Source organism: Bombyx mandarina, chromosome 03 (genome assembly GCF_030267445.1).
Source record: "Bombyx mandarina strain Sakado chromosome 03, ASM3026744v2".
Classification (NCBI taxonomy): domain Eukaryota; kingdom Metazoa; phylum Arthropoda; class Insecta; order Lepidoptera; family Bombycidae; genus Bombyx; species Bombyx mandarina.
The window spans coordinates 2777538-2792710 of NC_143210.1; the positions used below are offsets into that span (position 1 = coordinate 2777538).

The 15173-nt window shown below is 38.8% G+C and overlaps 1 protein-coding gene and 1 long non-coding RNA gene across 4 annotated transcripts in view; both read right to left on the reverse strand.

The window, feature by feature from the left end:
* Positions 1–15173, reverse strand: part of aPKC (protein kinase C iota type) — a 227409-nt gene that overhangs the window by 115506 nt on the left and 96730 nt on the right. The window contains exon 2 of one of the 3 annotated variants that reach the window (XM_089736629.1): positions 12173–12797. The exons of the other annotated variants lie outside the window; for them this stretch is intronic. Coding sequence (XP_089592755.1) covers positions 12173–12761 — 589 coding nt within the window. The 5' untranslated portion in view covers positions 12762–12797. The remainder of the gene's footprint in view (positions 1–12172; positions 12798–15173) is intronic. 3 annotated transcript variants of the gene reach the window in all.
* LOC149503244 (uncharacterized) lies at positions 5471–11600 on the reverse strand. Its single transcript, XR_016325088.1, has 2 exons — positions 9681–11600; positions 5471–6544 (listed from the first exon to the last, which is right to left on the reverse strand). It is a non-coding gene; the product is annotated as an uncharacterized LOC149503244 (long non-coding RNA).

A 15173-nucleotide genomic window follows, 5' to 3' on the forward strand; every position in this document is an offset into this window, starting at 1 on the left:
TTTTCAATAATTAACTCTTCCCGACATCTATTGGCGAATAATAATACTATTTTTCTTAATTGAGGGCAACTAACCAAGATGGCGTTATCAAAAAAAAAACCTCATCTAGCAGTTACTTAACTCTTACTTACTACGTTACTTAACAACTATCTGATTCTTCAAATCGGAACGCTTTTACTGATGTTAATTCTGTGAATGATGAACGCACACATTCTCCTTATTGATAACCGATGGTCATTAACAATAGTAACCACTAACCATCAGGATGGCCGTGTGCTCTTCTTCCTTTTAGGATACAAAATAGAAGGAACCTAAATATATTTGTTTATATTGCCACTTAAATGATTACATACATGCGCCTTAACGAAACGCGCACACAAAAAAAATTTGGTCTAAATCCGACGACGGATGTAAATTTCATTAGAATCTTTTAAGAAAACCTAATCCCTCTTACTTCTATTTTATTTATTTAGTTCCAAAACGAATAAAAAGCTGCAGAATTCGAATTTATCTCTCGATTTGTTCTCCGAATCGTGCGGGTACAGAGTCCATCACAAATAGCGGATTTTAATTAGAAGGATAAACCACGTAGCGCGTTTACGACGAATTCGAGTCGATCAGTGTGCTTAGTGCGAGTTTTGAATGTTCTCGATAGCGTAAAAGTTAACCCAATTTAGTATGCAGTTGGAACAGCGCCCCTAGCGGCAAATGTAGGCAAACGATCCCATTCCATACAAATATGAGCTAACTTTAACGTTATCGAGAACGTTAAAAAACTCGCACTAAGCACACTGAACGCGCTTTTATTTTCTCCCTAAGCTGATGGTCTAGAGAGACCATGTGGGCTCACGGGGCTCAAACCTGACGATGTTGCTAACACAAACTCTAGCATGAGTCGTGCTTCGCAGAATATCTACCACCGGATCGGAAACGCGACCTACTGAGAAGATCCGGCGAGAAATTCAGTGAGCTGTGTCTGTGGGTTAATTTACTCGCCGAGCCTTTCGTCGCAAGCGACGAATAAACGGCTGAAAAAGCCAAAGCATGCAAATACAGAGATCTAGGCTCCGAATGTGGTTTTGTCTCATTCGGTGTCGAGACCCTTGGTCCGTGGGGTCCTAGCACTATAAGGCTTTTTTAAGGAATAATCAAAAAGGTTAGTCGACATCACAGGAGACCGAAGAGCTGGCAGCTACCTTGGACAAAGAATTAGTCTAGCTATTCAAAGAGGGCACGCTGTCAGTATCTTCGGAACCTAATGATGTTCTACAAACGTAATTCCGAGTTTGTTCTGTTTTGATCAGTACTTTTTTGAGGAATTAAGGATAAAAGAAAACTCTTCCATCGAACGGACGAAATTGCTCGGTAGATCGACGGTCCGAATATTGTTTATCGGAACTTATATTGCAAGCTTATCTTGAAAATGTCGTAAGCGAGATTCAGGCATCTGTCAAATGACTTGTGTTCTATTGACGTCTACCCGCAACAATTTGAATGTGGGACATGTGAAATACAAGTGTCGAGTTTATTAGTGACATAAAATTTTCGAATAGCAATCAATATTGGCGCTTAAAAAGTGCGGCGACTAATTTAATTATAGAAACGTTTTAAGCATTGACCGCAATGAAAAGCGTTTATCCACAGAGCGTGGGGTTAACACTCTAGTGCAGCGTACGCTTTCCATTGCGGGTTGATGAAAATTCGGTCTACTTTGGTATATTTTCAGTGAGGTGAATATCTTAATAGTATATACATATATTAATACGTGAAGCAAAAACTTTGTATCCTTTTTTACGAAAATTGCGCGGACGGAGGAGTATGAAATTTCTCACGCTTATAGAGAATATAAAGAAGAAGTGCACAATGCGAATATTTTTTTTAAATAATGCATAAAAGATACATTAAATTAATAAAGAAAACATTACACACACCACCATGTATTTGATTTATATAAATAAACTCTTTCTTTATTGTCAATTGTCAAACTTTTGTTAGTGTCTAAAGTCTGTGGTCAAATTGAGAATAGATGAATAATGTTTAAACATAAAATTTAAATTGCTTAAAGTCGAATTTCGACTACTGCGGGGCCACTAGTAGTATTAAAAACGCGATCAACCTTACTCTTGAAACAAACACATGAATGTTTTACAATTATCAATTGTGGTAGGGCGATGCGCCGTCCTATCTATTTCTGCAGCGAATATGTAGATTTTAATACACGAACTACACATATATATATACATACAGACATATATAGTTCTGATAAAAACTTATTGGAACTTGCGAAAAGCACACGCGAAGTGTTAAGCCCAAGAATAGCACTTTGAAGAGATAACATTGTATCTACTATGGAGGTAAGAGTTCGAAGAGCACTAGCTGTGGAGTGCGGCACCTTACAATTTGCATATTCCGAAAGAGCCCTCGATTCAATGTTATCCGACGAAATCTTGAAAAATCTTCAGCTCGAAAAGACTCTATCTATTTTTTAACAAGGAAACATTGGTGTTATTTCTGTGTTATTATGTTATATCTGTGTTATTTATTATATTATGATAGATTTATTTAAAATATCGTAAATGGCCGTCAATAATAATAACGTACTTACACCGAAGTGTCAAAATATCAGCGGTCACTTTCGAATTAATTGATGAAACCCTAATTTCCAAAAGTAGCAGTAGTTTTATTTTTCCAAGTGAAAAGCCAAAGGTTTCATACCATACAGCCTAATCTTTTATAGATATATACTATTTATATATATGAAAAATGATAATATGAAGTGAAATGAAATGAGATGAGATGATATGGGATGAAATATAATCTCAGTAAATTGATGGTCATTTACTGAGACTTTTTCAGTGAATTTTTTGGACGATCCTGAGAAGTTACGTCCAGCGGCTTTGTTTTATTTTCCCACATTTGTGCACTTTCACAGGTAATTTAAATCTGAAGAAACACTAAATAGACAAAATAAAACAAATCACACACCTTCACTCCTCGCGTTCCCGCCAAAAAGCGCTTCCTAATTTCCAAAATATAGATAAAAGTCGAAATTGTTTTTTTTTTATTGAAAACTTTTCTGAGAACATCTGAAAGGAGTGCCAATCAAGCAAAGGGTCGGAGCGGCGAGATCAACGTCTCAAATAGGCGCCCCGTATTAATTGGTTTGCGTCGGCCCGCAAGAGGGATAGAGGATAACAAATTATTCGCCCATTAAATGCGTCGACACCGTAATATGTAAACCGTAAATTAACTGACTATTTGCTTATGAAGAAGCTGCACTGAAAGAAAATTTGTTGATACGCAAAGAAAAGTCTTTCAATCCTAATATTACAAATGTGAAACTTTTGTATGTTTGGATGTTAATCAATCAATTGAAGGCGTTAACGAATGAAATTTGGTTTATGACATTTTTGAATACATTGGATTTTTATTTTTTACTAGCTGACCCGGCAGACTTCGTAGTGCCTCAATCGATAAATAAAAGACGTAAACTTTTGTATAAAATAAACTTAAAACAAACAAAAGGAATCCGTCCGAAGGGGGACACATCAAAGAAAAAACAAAATTCTTATTTTTATTTAATTTCGAGCATTTTCATATTTATCTACCTTTTAAACCTTCTCTGGACTTCCACAAATAATTAAGGACCAAAATTAGCCAAATCGGTCCAGCCGTTCTCGAGTTTTAGCGAGACTAACGAACAGAAATTCATTTATATATTGCTTAGATGGATGGACGAGCTCACGGCCCACCTGGTGTTAAGTGGTTACTGGAGCCCATAGACATCTACGACGTAAATGCGCCACCCACCTTGAGATATAAGTTCTAAGGTCTCAAGTATAGTTACAACGGCTGCCCCGCCCTTCAAACCAAAACGCATACCTGCTTCACGGCAGAAATAAGCAGGGTGGTGGTACCTACCCGTGCGGACTCACAAGAGGTCCTACCACCAGTAATATATTTTTGTCACGGTAAATGAAACGTTTACGTGACGAAGGGTATATCTGCTATGATAAATACGATAGTGTTTTTACTGGTTCGTCATTTTAAATATCATTATACTTAGGAAGGGACTGGTGGATTATGAGTCAGAGATTGACGTAAACTCTTTTTATCCTGAGAAAATTCATTGTGCAAATGTTTCTGGATTACAACGTAAAACCAGAAGCCGCATCAAATTTAGTAATAATAACTATAAAAACAGGTATTTTTAGTAGTGGTCGATCAATATTGGTTTGTCTAGAATGTATTCGTGGATGATCCGTGTTCGATTCCCGTTCGAAATCAGTTTCTCTGTTACAAATATTTGCTATATTTATTTCCAAATCCAGCATATTAAGAGTTCAGGATATTAAGTGTGGAACGATACCAATTTAATTTATTTAAAAATCATTCCCAAAAAAATCTTTAAAAAAATGACAGTCATTAACCAGTGACAACTTTGAGACAATGACATAATAACTTGAAAGAAGGCGAAAGGGTAACGTTGAAAACAGCCTTCAATATTTTTTTTACATATTTGACACATCATTAAAAGTATTTTGACTGTTTAAATTCGCAACTTTTTTAATTTTATATTTCTGAAATTTAAAAGAATTTGACTTTACAGTCTTCGTGGTCAAGGACGACTCAGGTGTCTTAGCGAAATAATTAAGCCGTAAAAAACAGTTTTAATTGTATCTACGACTCGGCAAAACCTAAGAAAATACAATTTAATACAGCTTTAAAATAACATGAACAAAAAAAGAAAGTACCCGCAGCATGTAAAAATGGAATCATAAAGGGTGTTTTTTAAATTATTTTCCATAATCGCAGCGATAAGTGTGTTATGTTAATTAAAAACATAACGATTGACCAAAGGGTCGGCTCGACAATGGGCACGCTCGCGAGTGTTGCCCTGTATAAAAACGAATTGTTTTTTTTAGTTTTCGAATATTATTTGACGCATACGGATCAAGGTTAATGTAGGCACGACGGTTTTTGAAGGTTATTGTTGCGCGTTATAACAGTTTCAGAATTATTTCAAAATTTCATTGTACAAAAAAAAAAGAGTTGATATGTAAATAAACAGAATATAACATTATATTATTTTATATTTAATCTAATGTTGAGTTAATAATTTTAATTAATACACACATGCCATATTAATATGTTAAGGCCGTGATATGCAGTAGTCAAATGTACATTCAAAGTATATTGAAAATTAGACAGTAACTGGCATAATATTAAAAACTCAACGAATAATAAGTTAGTAGTCCGTAACCACGATATATGTAATGTCTTCGAAAATCCTGAAATAATCTAATGACAATAAAAAAGCCGAAATTCAACCGCAAAAAATATTTATATTTCACGTTTACAAACATTGATTACAGAGCGTGTCATTGGTAGAGCATTTTGTCAGCTAACGGGATAGATAAGTTTCAATATTTAAATAGGACAAGTTTCATATATGGATTAAAACACTTAATTAACTAATAAGTATTATTTAATATAGGAGCGCACACTTAACCGAACACTGTTAGGAAAAGACAAGACGGAAGTTGAGTTAAGAGCGAGATAGCTACATTTTAGAATTACAGGTATCGAATGCGTTTAGGAATTGGTTTGATATCTCACACTCTCCCCAACTTATAATAAACATAAATGCCGTCAGCCATAGATTACAATACCTCTTAACTACACAAATGTATATTGCTTTTAATCATCACACTGTGAACATGAAACTATTTGGTCGACGTGCCGTTTCCATGTTTGACCTTTCACATCTATCATATATGTAAGACCTGGCACTAACTCAGCTAGTACTACACCTTGGACCCATGGCTTAGCTTCCTTCCTATAGTCTCTAACCATAACCTTTTGCCCCAGTATCAAATTAGTTTTTCTATTTCCTATCTTCCTTTTGCTGACTACATTCTTCATGTTTTCCTCTATAGGTGGTGGACGTAACAAACTAAATCTATTCCTTATTTCCCTCCCCAACATAAGTTTTGATGGTGCTACCCCTGTACTTTTCTGGGGTGTGCTTCTATAGTCATTTAAAAATATATTAATTGCTGTTGATAAGGTGTGACCGTTTTCTTAAATTTTTGTAACAGCTGTTTTGAAAGTTCCTACAAACCTCTCAGCTGCCCCATTTGTGGCTGGGTGGTAAGGAGCTGAGAATGTGTGTTTTATTTGATTGCGTTTACAAAAATCCCTAAATTCAGAGCTAGTGAAACTTCTACCATTGTCTGTTACTAAGTGGTTTGGTAACCCAAATCTTGAGAATATATTCTTAAAAGCTTCTATTGTTTTGTTTGAAGTGATATTACTCATTTCAAATACTTCCGGCCATTTAGAATAACTGTCAACTACTACTAAATACATTTTATTGTAAAACGGTCCTAAGAAATCTGCATGAAGTCTATGCCATGGACCAGGCGGTATTGGCCATGGTTTTTGAGTTTTTGGTGGGGTCTTACTATTTTGTAAGCAAATCATACAAGTCTGTGTTACTAATTCTATGTCCCTATCTAATTTAGGCCACCAGAAGTATGACCTAGCAATTTCTTTCATACGCACAATACCAAAATGACTTTTGTGTATTTCAGATAGTATCTGATCTTTACAAGATAGTGGTACAATAATACGAAACCCCCAAAACAAACATTCTCTGTCAATACTTAGTTCATTTTTTCTAATATAAAATGGCCTCATTTCTTTAGTTATTTGTTTTTTATGCGGCCAACCATCCATCATATAGCGAACTACTTTAGTCAATATTACATCTTTTTTTGTTTCACTTTGAATTTTCTTCCAATCTAATGTTTCTATTTCAGCATTGTTTACATGATAAATACTACTTGAATTAGCACTTACAATTAAGGAATGGTCATTTATACAATTATTTTCAAATTTTGTTACAGTTCTTGATAAATAATCTGCCGGATTCATACATGTTTTAATATGACGCACCCTGTAATTAAAAGCGGACAAAAATATAGCATAATGTTGTAACCTTTTTGCTGCCATTTTAGGTATACTTTTTGTTGGGCCAAATATTCGTACTAATGCAGCATTGTCTGTTTCCAACTCAAAGTGTCTGCCATATATATAGTTATAGAATTTAGTTATACCAAATATTATAGCCATTGCTTCCTTATCTATAGTAGCATATTTTTTTTCTGTATCATTTAATTTTTTACTGGCAAAAGCTATAGGCTGAACTATACCTTGTTCATTCCTATTTGATAGGACTGCCCCCAATCCTGTTTCTGAGGCATCACAAGTTAATATCAAAGGCCAATTAATATTATAATGCTGAAGGCTAGAAACATTCGCTAATTTCTGCTTGACTATTAGGAATGCTTTTTCACACTTATCAGTCCAAAGGAATTTATTTTTCTTAGTACATTCATACAATGGTGTTATCAAAGTTGCTAGATTTTTGAGAAATTTTGAATAATAATTAACTTTTCCTAGAAAAGATTTTAATAATGATAGGTTAGTAGGCCTTGGTGTATTTAGAATAGGTTCTATATTAGTTTTAATAATACTAATTTTATTTTTGTCTACTCTAAAACCAAATACTTCTAAACATTTTGTAAATAATTTACATTTTTCTTTTTTTAATTCAGTATATTCAGCAGTAATATTCGCCCCCTTGTAGGGTGTTTATAATGTCTTCAACATGCGTTAAAGGGAAATGATCTACTTCCAAACACTTATTTAATGTTAACTTGTAATCTCCACACAATCTTACTGAACCATCCGATTTTAAAATTGGTACTACAGGGGTGCCCCATTTACTGTGTTTTACTACTGTGATCCTACCATTGTCCAATAATCTTTTTATTTCATTATTTACTTTGTCCTTAAGAGCATATGGTACGCGTCTCACTGGTAAACACTTGGGTTCTACCTCCTTTTTCAAAACTAAATTTATGACATCGCCTTTGAAATTTCCCCAGCCTGGGCTGAATACTGCTGCGAATTTTTTTTTCTATACTATTTTGTGCATCTGAAACATTTAAAATATTATTATTATAAATTTCAAATTCTTTTCCTATTTTCGGTGGCCACAAACCTAAGGCGTTTAGCCAATCTCTGCCTATTATGCGGGGTGACTTATTTTTTACTACAAAAGCTTTTAAGTAAATACTTCTGTTACCATATTCTACAGATATATTATGAACTATGCCTAGTGGCCTTGTTGTGGATTGATCGAAATTTTTAAATATTATGTCACAATCTTGCAGTACATGGTTTATTAAAATGTCATTTTTGTCCTTTTCCGTGATTACTGTCACTTCTGAGCCTGTGTCTAGTTGAAATGGTAGCTTACACTCCTCCATTTTTATGGTTATGTAGTAAGGTGGTATTTTACTCACAGTGTTACAAGCATATGTTTCATAATATTTTGGTTCAAACTCAGTGGGTTCATTATCTGTATTTTTATCCTTTTGTTGGTTATCTTCCTGCAGAACATTTACTTTTCTTTGCTTCTTGGGACACATTCTGAAGATATGTCCTTGAATTCCACATTCAGAGCAATATTTTCTGTTGAGTCTGCAGTCCCGCTTTAGGTGGTTCCATTTTCCGCAGCAGTAACATTGATTTTTTTGTTGGTAGGTATTTCTTTGCTGTTGTGGTGTTTTATTGGTTGATTTGTAGACAAATATTTCCGAAACTTCATTTGTGGCCCCGTTTGTTTGTAATATTGCTGCTTCAACAGTGCGGGCTAATTCAATACACCATTCTAGTGTTGCATCACCAGCACTCTTCATCAATTCAAACTTTATCATTTTTGAGGACACTCCGTCCATTAGTTTCTCTTTGACTTGGTCCTCCATATCTTTGAACTTACATTTTGCAGCAAGTTTCCTCAGTTCCAAAACGTAATCTTCTACTTTTTCATTCGGTGCCTGGTTCCGCTGTCTGAAATTTGCTCTTTCAATGGCTGATGGTAGTTTTTGATCATATTTTGCTGCTAACTTGAAACAAAGTTGGTCAAATTTTAGATCCTGTGGTTTTTTTGGTTTACATAAATACGAGAGGACTTCATAAACTTTGGGTGCTAACTTAGTGATTAATAGTGGTACTTTTTTTTCATCGGACACTTCATTAACGATAAAGAAACAGTCTAACTGTTCCTGGAACACTGACCACTTTTCTCCATCAAAGGATTTCAAATTTGATATAAGTGACATGTTGGCTGATAACTGAGCACTATTTTTGTTAGTTTCTTTTAATTTATAGTAATCACTCGTTAATTTTCGTAGTTGATCAAGTGTTACTTCCGATTTATAAGTTACGTTTTCACTCTCAAGAATATTTTGTAGTTGTTGTTTGTTACACTTGTATATAAATGTGCGTTTGCCTTGTTTAACTAGCGTCACTATATCAGGTTGTTCAAGATCCGAGTTTTCTATGTCGTAATAGTCTAGATCGTCGTTTTTTTCTTCTATTTTCGACATGAATTAATAATGTAATCTGATTATTGCTTATCGAAGGTAGATATCCTTGAAGTTAATCACGCGTTAGTTTAAAACATTGTATTTTAAATTTGAGGGTACATTGGTACATTAGGACTGCCTTTAGATCATGGCGGCTCAATATCGTTCGCAACTAAGTTCACACTGAAGCCTTGTTGAAATTTTTATTTATTAAAATGCTATAATTATTTAGTGTATGACCTTGATTTATTAATTTGTACTTGCTTTTCTCGGTTAGAATCCTCGTCGCCACTTTCATATATGGATTAAAACACTTAATTAACTAATAAGTATTATTTAATATAGGAGCGCACACTTAACCGAACACTGTTAGGAAAAGACAAGACGGAAGTTGAGTTAAGAGCGAGATAGCTACATTTTAGAATTACAGGTATCGAATGCGTTTAGGAATTGGTTTGATATCTCACAACAAGCCTCTTATTTAAAGTAGAATTCCAGCTTTTTTTTTTATTGCTTAGATGGGTGGACGAGCTCACAGCCCACCTGGTGTTAAGTGGTTACTGGAGCCCATAGACTTCTACGACGTAAATGCGCCACCCACCTTGAGATATAAGTTCTAAGTTCTCAAGTATAGTTACAACGGCTGCCCCACCCTTCAAACCGAAACGCATTACTGCTTCACGGCAGAAATAGGCAGGGTGATGGTACCTACCCGTGCGGACTCACAAGAGGTCCTACCACCAGTAAAAAGCTACCACGGTCTGGTGTCTTACAATATTTACACAGCTCTCCAGTCCTTTAGGAGTTCTCCTAGATTTAGGGAAAACACGAGGCATCCTAGATTGTTACTTTTTAAATTGTCAACGCGGCCTAAAAATGCCATAGACATTCAAGACGAACTCAATTAAAAATCTTTGAAAATCTCGTTCAACGAATATATGTATGTAGGTCGACTGTTAGTTCCATTCGCGGTTGAATGAAACGGCTTAATTACATTCACTGTCAACTCCCATTCATTCATAAGCACTTACCACACTCTGACTGCATGTTTCCCATGTTTTGTGTTGTGCATTAACATAACATTTATTGCATTTATCGAAGTTTTCAGTGGGCCTTTCATGGTAAAATGCACTTGCTAGTTTTTTTACGGTACAATTTAAGGAACATTTAAAATATTTGTTTAGAGGATAATTAATTGAAATTTGTTTGTTACAAGAAACGAAATGGATACATTTTCATAAATATTCGTTTTTTTTAAACATAATTCATAGAATACCTACCCCCTGGTAAGGAACATGATTTGTGAAATACGTAATTTAAAATGACAAAATACGAGATATGACCGTTCAAAGTTTTAAGACGCGAGGTACACTCGTTTAGTATGTGATATTATTATTATAATCATTGATTTTTCAAACGCACAATCTGTGGTATATGCAGCCACTTCAATCGTGAACCGTAAGCTGTTTTAACCAATTTTTAGGTTTTCTCAAGAAGCAGATCATGATGGAAACGGTTCAATTTGACGCTAACAGTTTAATTTGACGGAAACAGTTTAATTTGACGCCTATTATTTATCTGTTGTTACAATACTAATACAACAATATCTATATTTCACTTTAATTTATATCGCGCCAACTTTATATAAAATAAAAAATTGACAATTGCGTTTCATTGCACGCAGATCTGATGTGACATTGAAGGCAGTTTGTTCAATTTCGTATTCATATCACCGATAACCACAAGACAGAAAATTAAATGTCAAATATCTTTTCTGTTGAAATTTGGTCTTTTTATTTACTTACGCACACAATACATAAATACATACATAACGTATTTTAGTGAATATTTCTGTTCTATTTTAGTTACAATATGTTAACATTAATATAGTAGTCTACTGTTATGAGGCGCGAGAGGGTGCCGCAGTACATTACGCGCTAAATGAAACCCGCGCTAAATGTTGCCAGTTTATCTACATATTGTGTTCGTAATGGATGACGCTCACTAGAAATAAACTCGGTAATATTTTACAACGTGTTTATTACACGTATTATATCAGCGAAGCATCGTTTTTTGTGAGTTATATTACACAAAAGCTGTTTTATATGGAATACTTTTTTACGTTTTATTCCATTTTGCGTAATAAGTTTGTATTCAGGAGGGACGGGAATAATAAATATTTTTTTAATGAAAAGTAGATGCGCTGAATGAGGCAAGAGGCAATTCAAAAGTGCACTTAAAGAGCTGTAGCAATAAATTAACCTTATTTCGAGACGGATTTTTTACAAAGTTGGCAACACTGACCGTCCGCGATGAATGGACACGGAAACTGGGTCGCACCGAGAGCTACAAATACATTAACGGAATAAGACGGAAAACTTTCATAATTAATGTAACAAAATACTCGCAACAGAACAATTAATACCTCTACTTTAATCAAACAAAAGTTATATGATTTTCACTGTTTGTTACAGGCACATGTAATTTTCCTGAATAATATGCCGGCTCATCTCATTGTTGTTTATGACGTAATATCAATCGTTTAATAAACAGCCACTTTTTATATGACATTGCATATGACCTATTTACAGCTGCGTCGTTTCAATGGAAACAGATAAAATATATATACGGTCATAAAACTGTCAATGTTGCCAGCTATAAATTCGGTGACAGACAACATTTCATGATCGTTAAACTTAGTTTGTATAATGCTGTAATATTATGAGCGGTACCTGTAGCGTATGCGGGTTCGAGGTCGTCCTCGTCGTCGGTGTGGTGCCTGCTCGAAGCGTGCGAGTGCGAGTGGGAGTGGTGACCCACGCCCACGTGCACCGGCTGGATGGGTTGCTCGTAATGCTTGTGGTGGTCCACGTACACGCGGTGGTGGTGCGGACACGGGGTCGGAGGCAAGTGGTAGTCCGCGAGGGTGCCGCCTCGGGTCAACGTCGATCCCGCACTTAACGTCCCCCCACCGGAGCACGAGGCTAACGCACTTCTCACCGAACCTAAATCTAACGAGGGTCTTCTAGACAGTTCTCCATAACTTTCACCGAATAAGGCGCTTGCGGGCACCGCGTGCCGTACGTCGTGCTGGTGGTGCGAGTGACCGCCATTCGACGACGAGTGAGGAGAGGCGGAGTGGTCCCTGCTATCGCGAGCGCTGGTGGAGGCCGTGTGCAGGATGCTCTCATCGTGAGCCTCCATCACCTCTCTTGCAGTGGGCGGGTTGGAATGCGAGTGCACGGCAGAGGTGCCGGCCCGGCGAGGACTGCGCCCGCGGTCCGGCATCACCGACGACGCCGACCAGTATCCCCACGCCATCGTCACGAATCATACACCGATGAGACGCGCCCAGATCTGAGAACCGTTGAGGATTGAAGGGGAACCGTGTAATCCGGAATCGAGTCGATTGTGTAAACGGACCTAATCTCCTTTGACATGAGGCTTCGGGACGATGCTACGCGACCGCAGCCGACCGCGGCGCGAGACCTTTGCACTAATGCTTTGACAACTAACTAGAACACTAAATTCAAGCAGTAATTATGGTATCATATTTAATTCCCTATTGTAACACCTACGCAGGCAATTACAACCTTTTAGGATAGGATAGTATAGGATTTATCGCTTTTATTGTTTGCATTTTTCAATTATTTCAATTAGTTTCAAGGTTTTCGTGTCGCTGACGTTATTCATCGTAAAAAAATACATTTCTTTACGCAGAAAAAGAACAGTACTTCAATTACTTTCTTTGTTTAATTTAGGTTGTTTCAATCACACAATTTCAGTGAGGAGCAGCACACGTCACCAAAGTCAATGTCCGACGATCCACTTCACCCAAATTGAGTGTTATTTTACGGACACGAGCAAACACTTGAATTCACTAAATGTTGACAAGCTGTCGCCTGTCAATACGACCCGACAAGGTCAGGCCGACGCGATCGCGTGCTCGTGTTTGTACCCACCGAATTTCATTTCATATCTCATTGCGCCGATAAAATCCGGTGCGGTGACTAGCAGCCGATCCCTAATTCGTTGTAGGTTCGTTCACATTTCACGAACACGGAACTGTATTGAGTGTTCAACGATTTAAACAAATAAGCAGTACAGTAAATGTTTAATATAACTTCAAAGAATTTCGAAATTCTTACAAGTTTTCGAACATTAAATAAATTTCTCGTAAAATCTACGCGATGTGTTGTGCGAACGTTCTTTCAAATAAACTACAGAGGATTCGACACGAGTTAATGAGTTGGAAACCACTATTCATAGCCATAAATAACGATAATGCTGTTGTTTAACAAACAAAATACGAAATATTGAACAATGCTTTCACGCTTGCTTTTAACTGGTGGTAGGACCTCTTGTGAGTCCGCACGGGTAGGTACCACCGCCCTGCCCATTTCTGCCGAGAAGCAGTAATGCGTTTCGGTTTGAAGGGTGGGGCAGCCGTTGTAACTATACTGCGACCTTAGAACTTATATTTCAAGGTGGGTGGCGCATTTACGTCGTAGATGTCTATGGGCTTCAGTAACCACTTAACAGCAGGTGGGCTGTGAGCTCATCCACCCATATAAGCAATAAAAAAAAACGATACTGTAGCTCGTGATCGGAGGCGTCCGCGTCGGGGTCGGGGTGACCGGTCTTCGGTACCTCGGCCTCGAACTGGACGGTCGGTGGAGCTTCCGCGCTCACTTCGAAAAATTGGGCCCTCGGCTGATGGCGACGGCCGGCTCATTGAGCCGGCTGCTTCCAAACGTCGGGGGTCCCGATCAGGTGGCGTGCCGCCTCTACATGGGGGTGGTGCGGTCGATGGCACTATACGGCGCGCCCGTATGGTGCCACGTCCTGACCCGCCAGAACGTCGCCGCGCTGCGACGTCCGCGAGCGCGCGATCGCGGTCAGGGCGATCCGAGGATACCGCACCGTCTCCTTCGAGGCGGCGTGCTTGCTCGCCGGGGCGCCACCCTGGGACTTGGAGGCGGAGGCGCTCGCTGCCGATTACAGGTGGCGTAGCGACCTCCGATCTAGGGGGGAAGGGCGCCCCGGCGAAGGTGTAATTCGAGCGCGGAGGCTCCACTCTCGGCGGTCCGTGCTGGTGGCGTGGTCTCGCCGCTTGGCGGACCCGTCGGCCGGCCTCCGTACCGTCTAGGCGGTCCGCCCGGTTCTCGCGGACTGGGTGGGCCGCGACCGCGGATGCCTCACCTTCCGGCTGACGCAAATGCTTACCGGCCACGGATGTTTCGGCCGGTACTTGCATAAGATAGCCGGAAGGGAACCGACGGCGCAGTGCCACCACTGCGCGGACCGCGACGAGGAAGACACAGCGGAACATACATTGGCGCGTTGCTCTGGATTCGATGAGCAACGCGCCGCCCTCGTCGCGGTCATAGGAGAGGACCTCTCGCTGCCGCGCGTCGTGGCTACGATGCTCGGCAGCGACGCGTCCTGGAAGGCGATGCTCGACTTCTGCGAGTCCACCATATCGCAGAAGGAGGCGGCGGAGGAGAGAGGGAGAGCTCTTCCCTTTCCGCACCGATCCGTCGCCGTCGAGCCGGGGGCCGGAGGCGGGAATACGCCCGTACGTCCCGGCCCCTGTAGGTAGCGGCCTCCCCCCGGTGAAGGTCAAGGGGCGACTTGAGGGGGTGAGGCCCCGCGGCGCGCTACCAGCACTCTAGCGCGCTGCCGTGGAGTGAATAGAGCGACCGGTCGACGGTGTATCGCGTCCCGACCCGG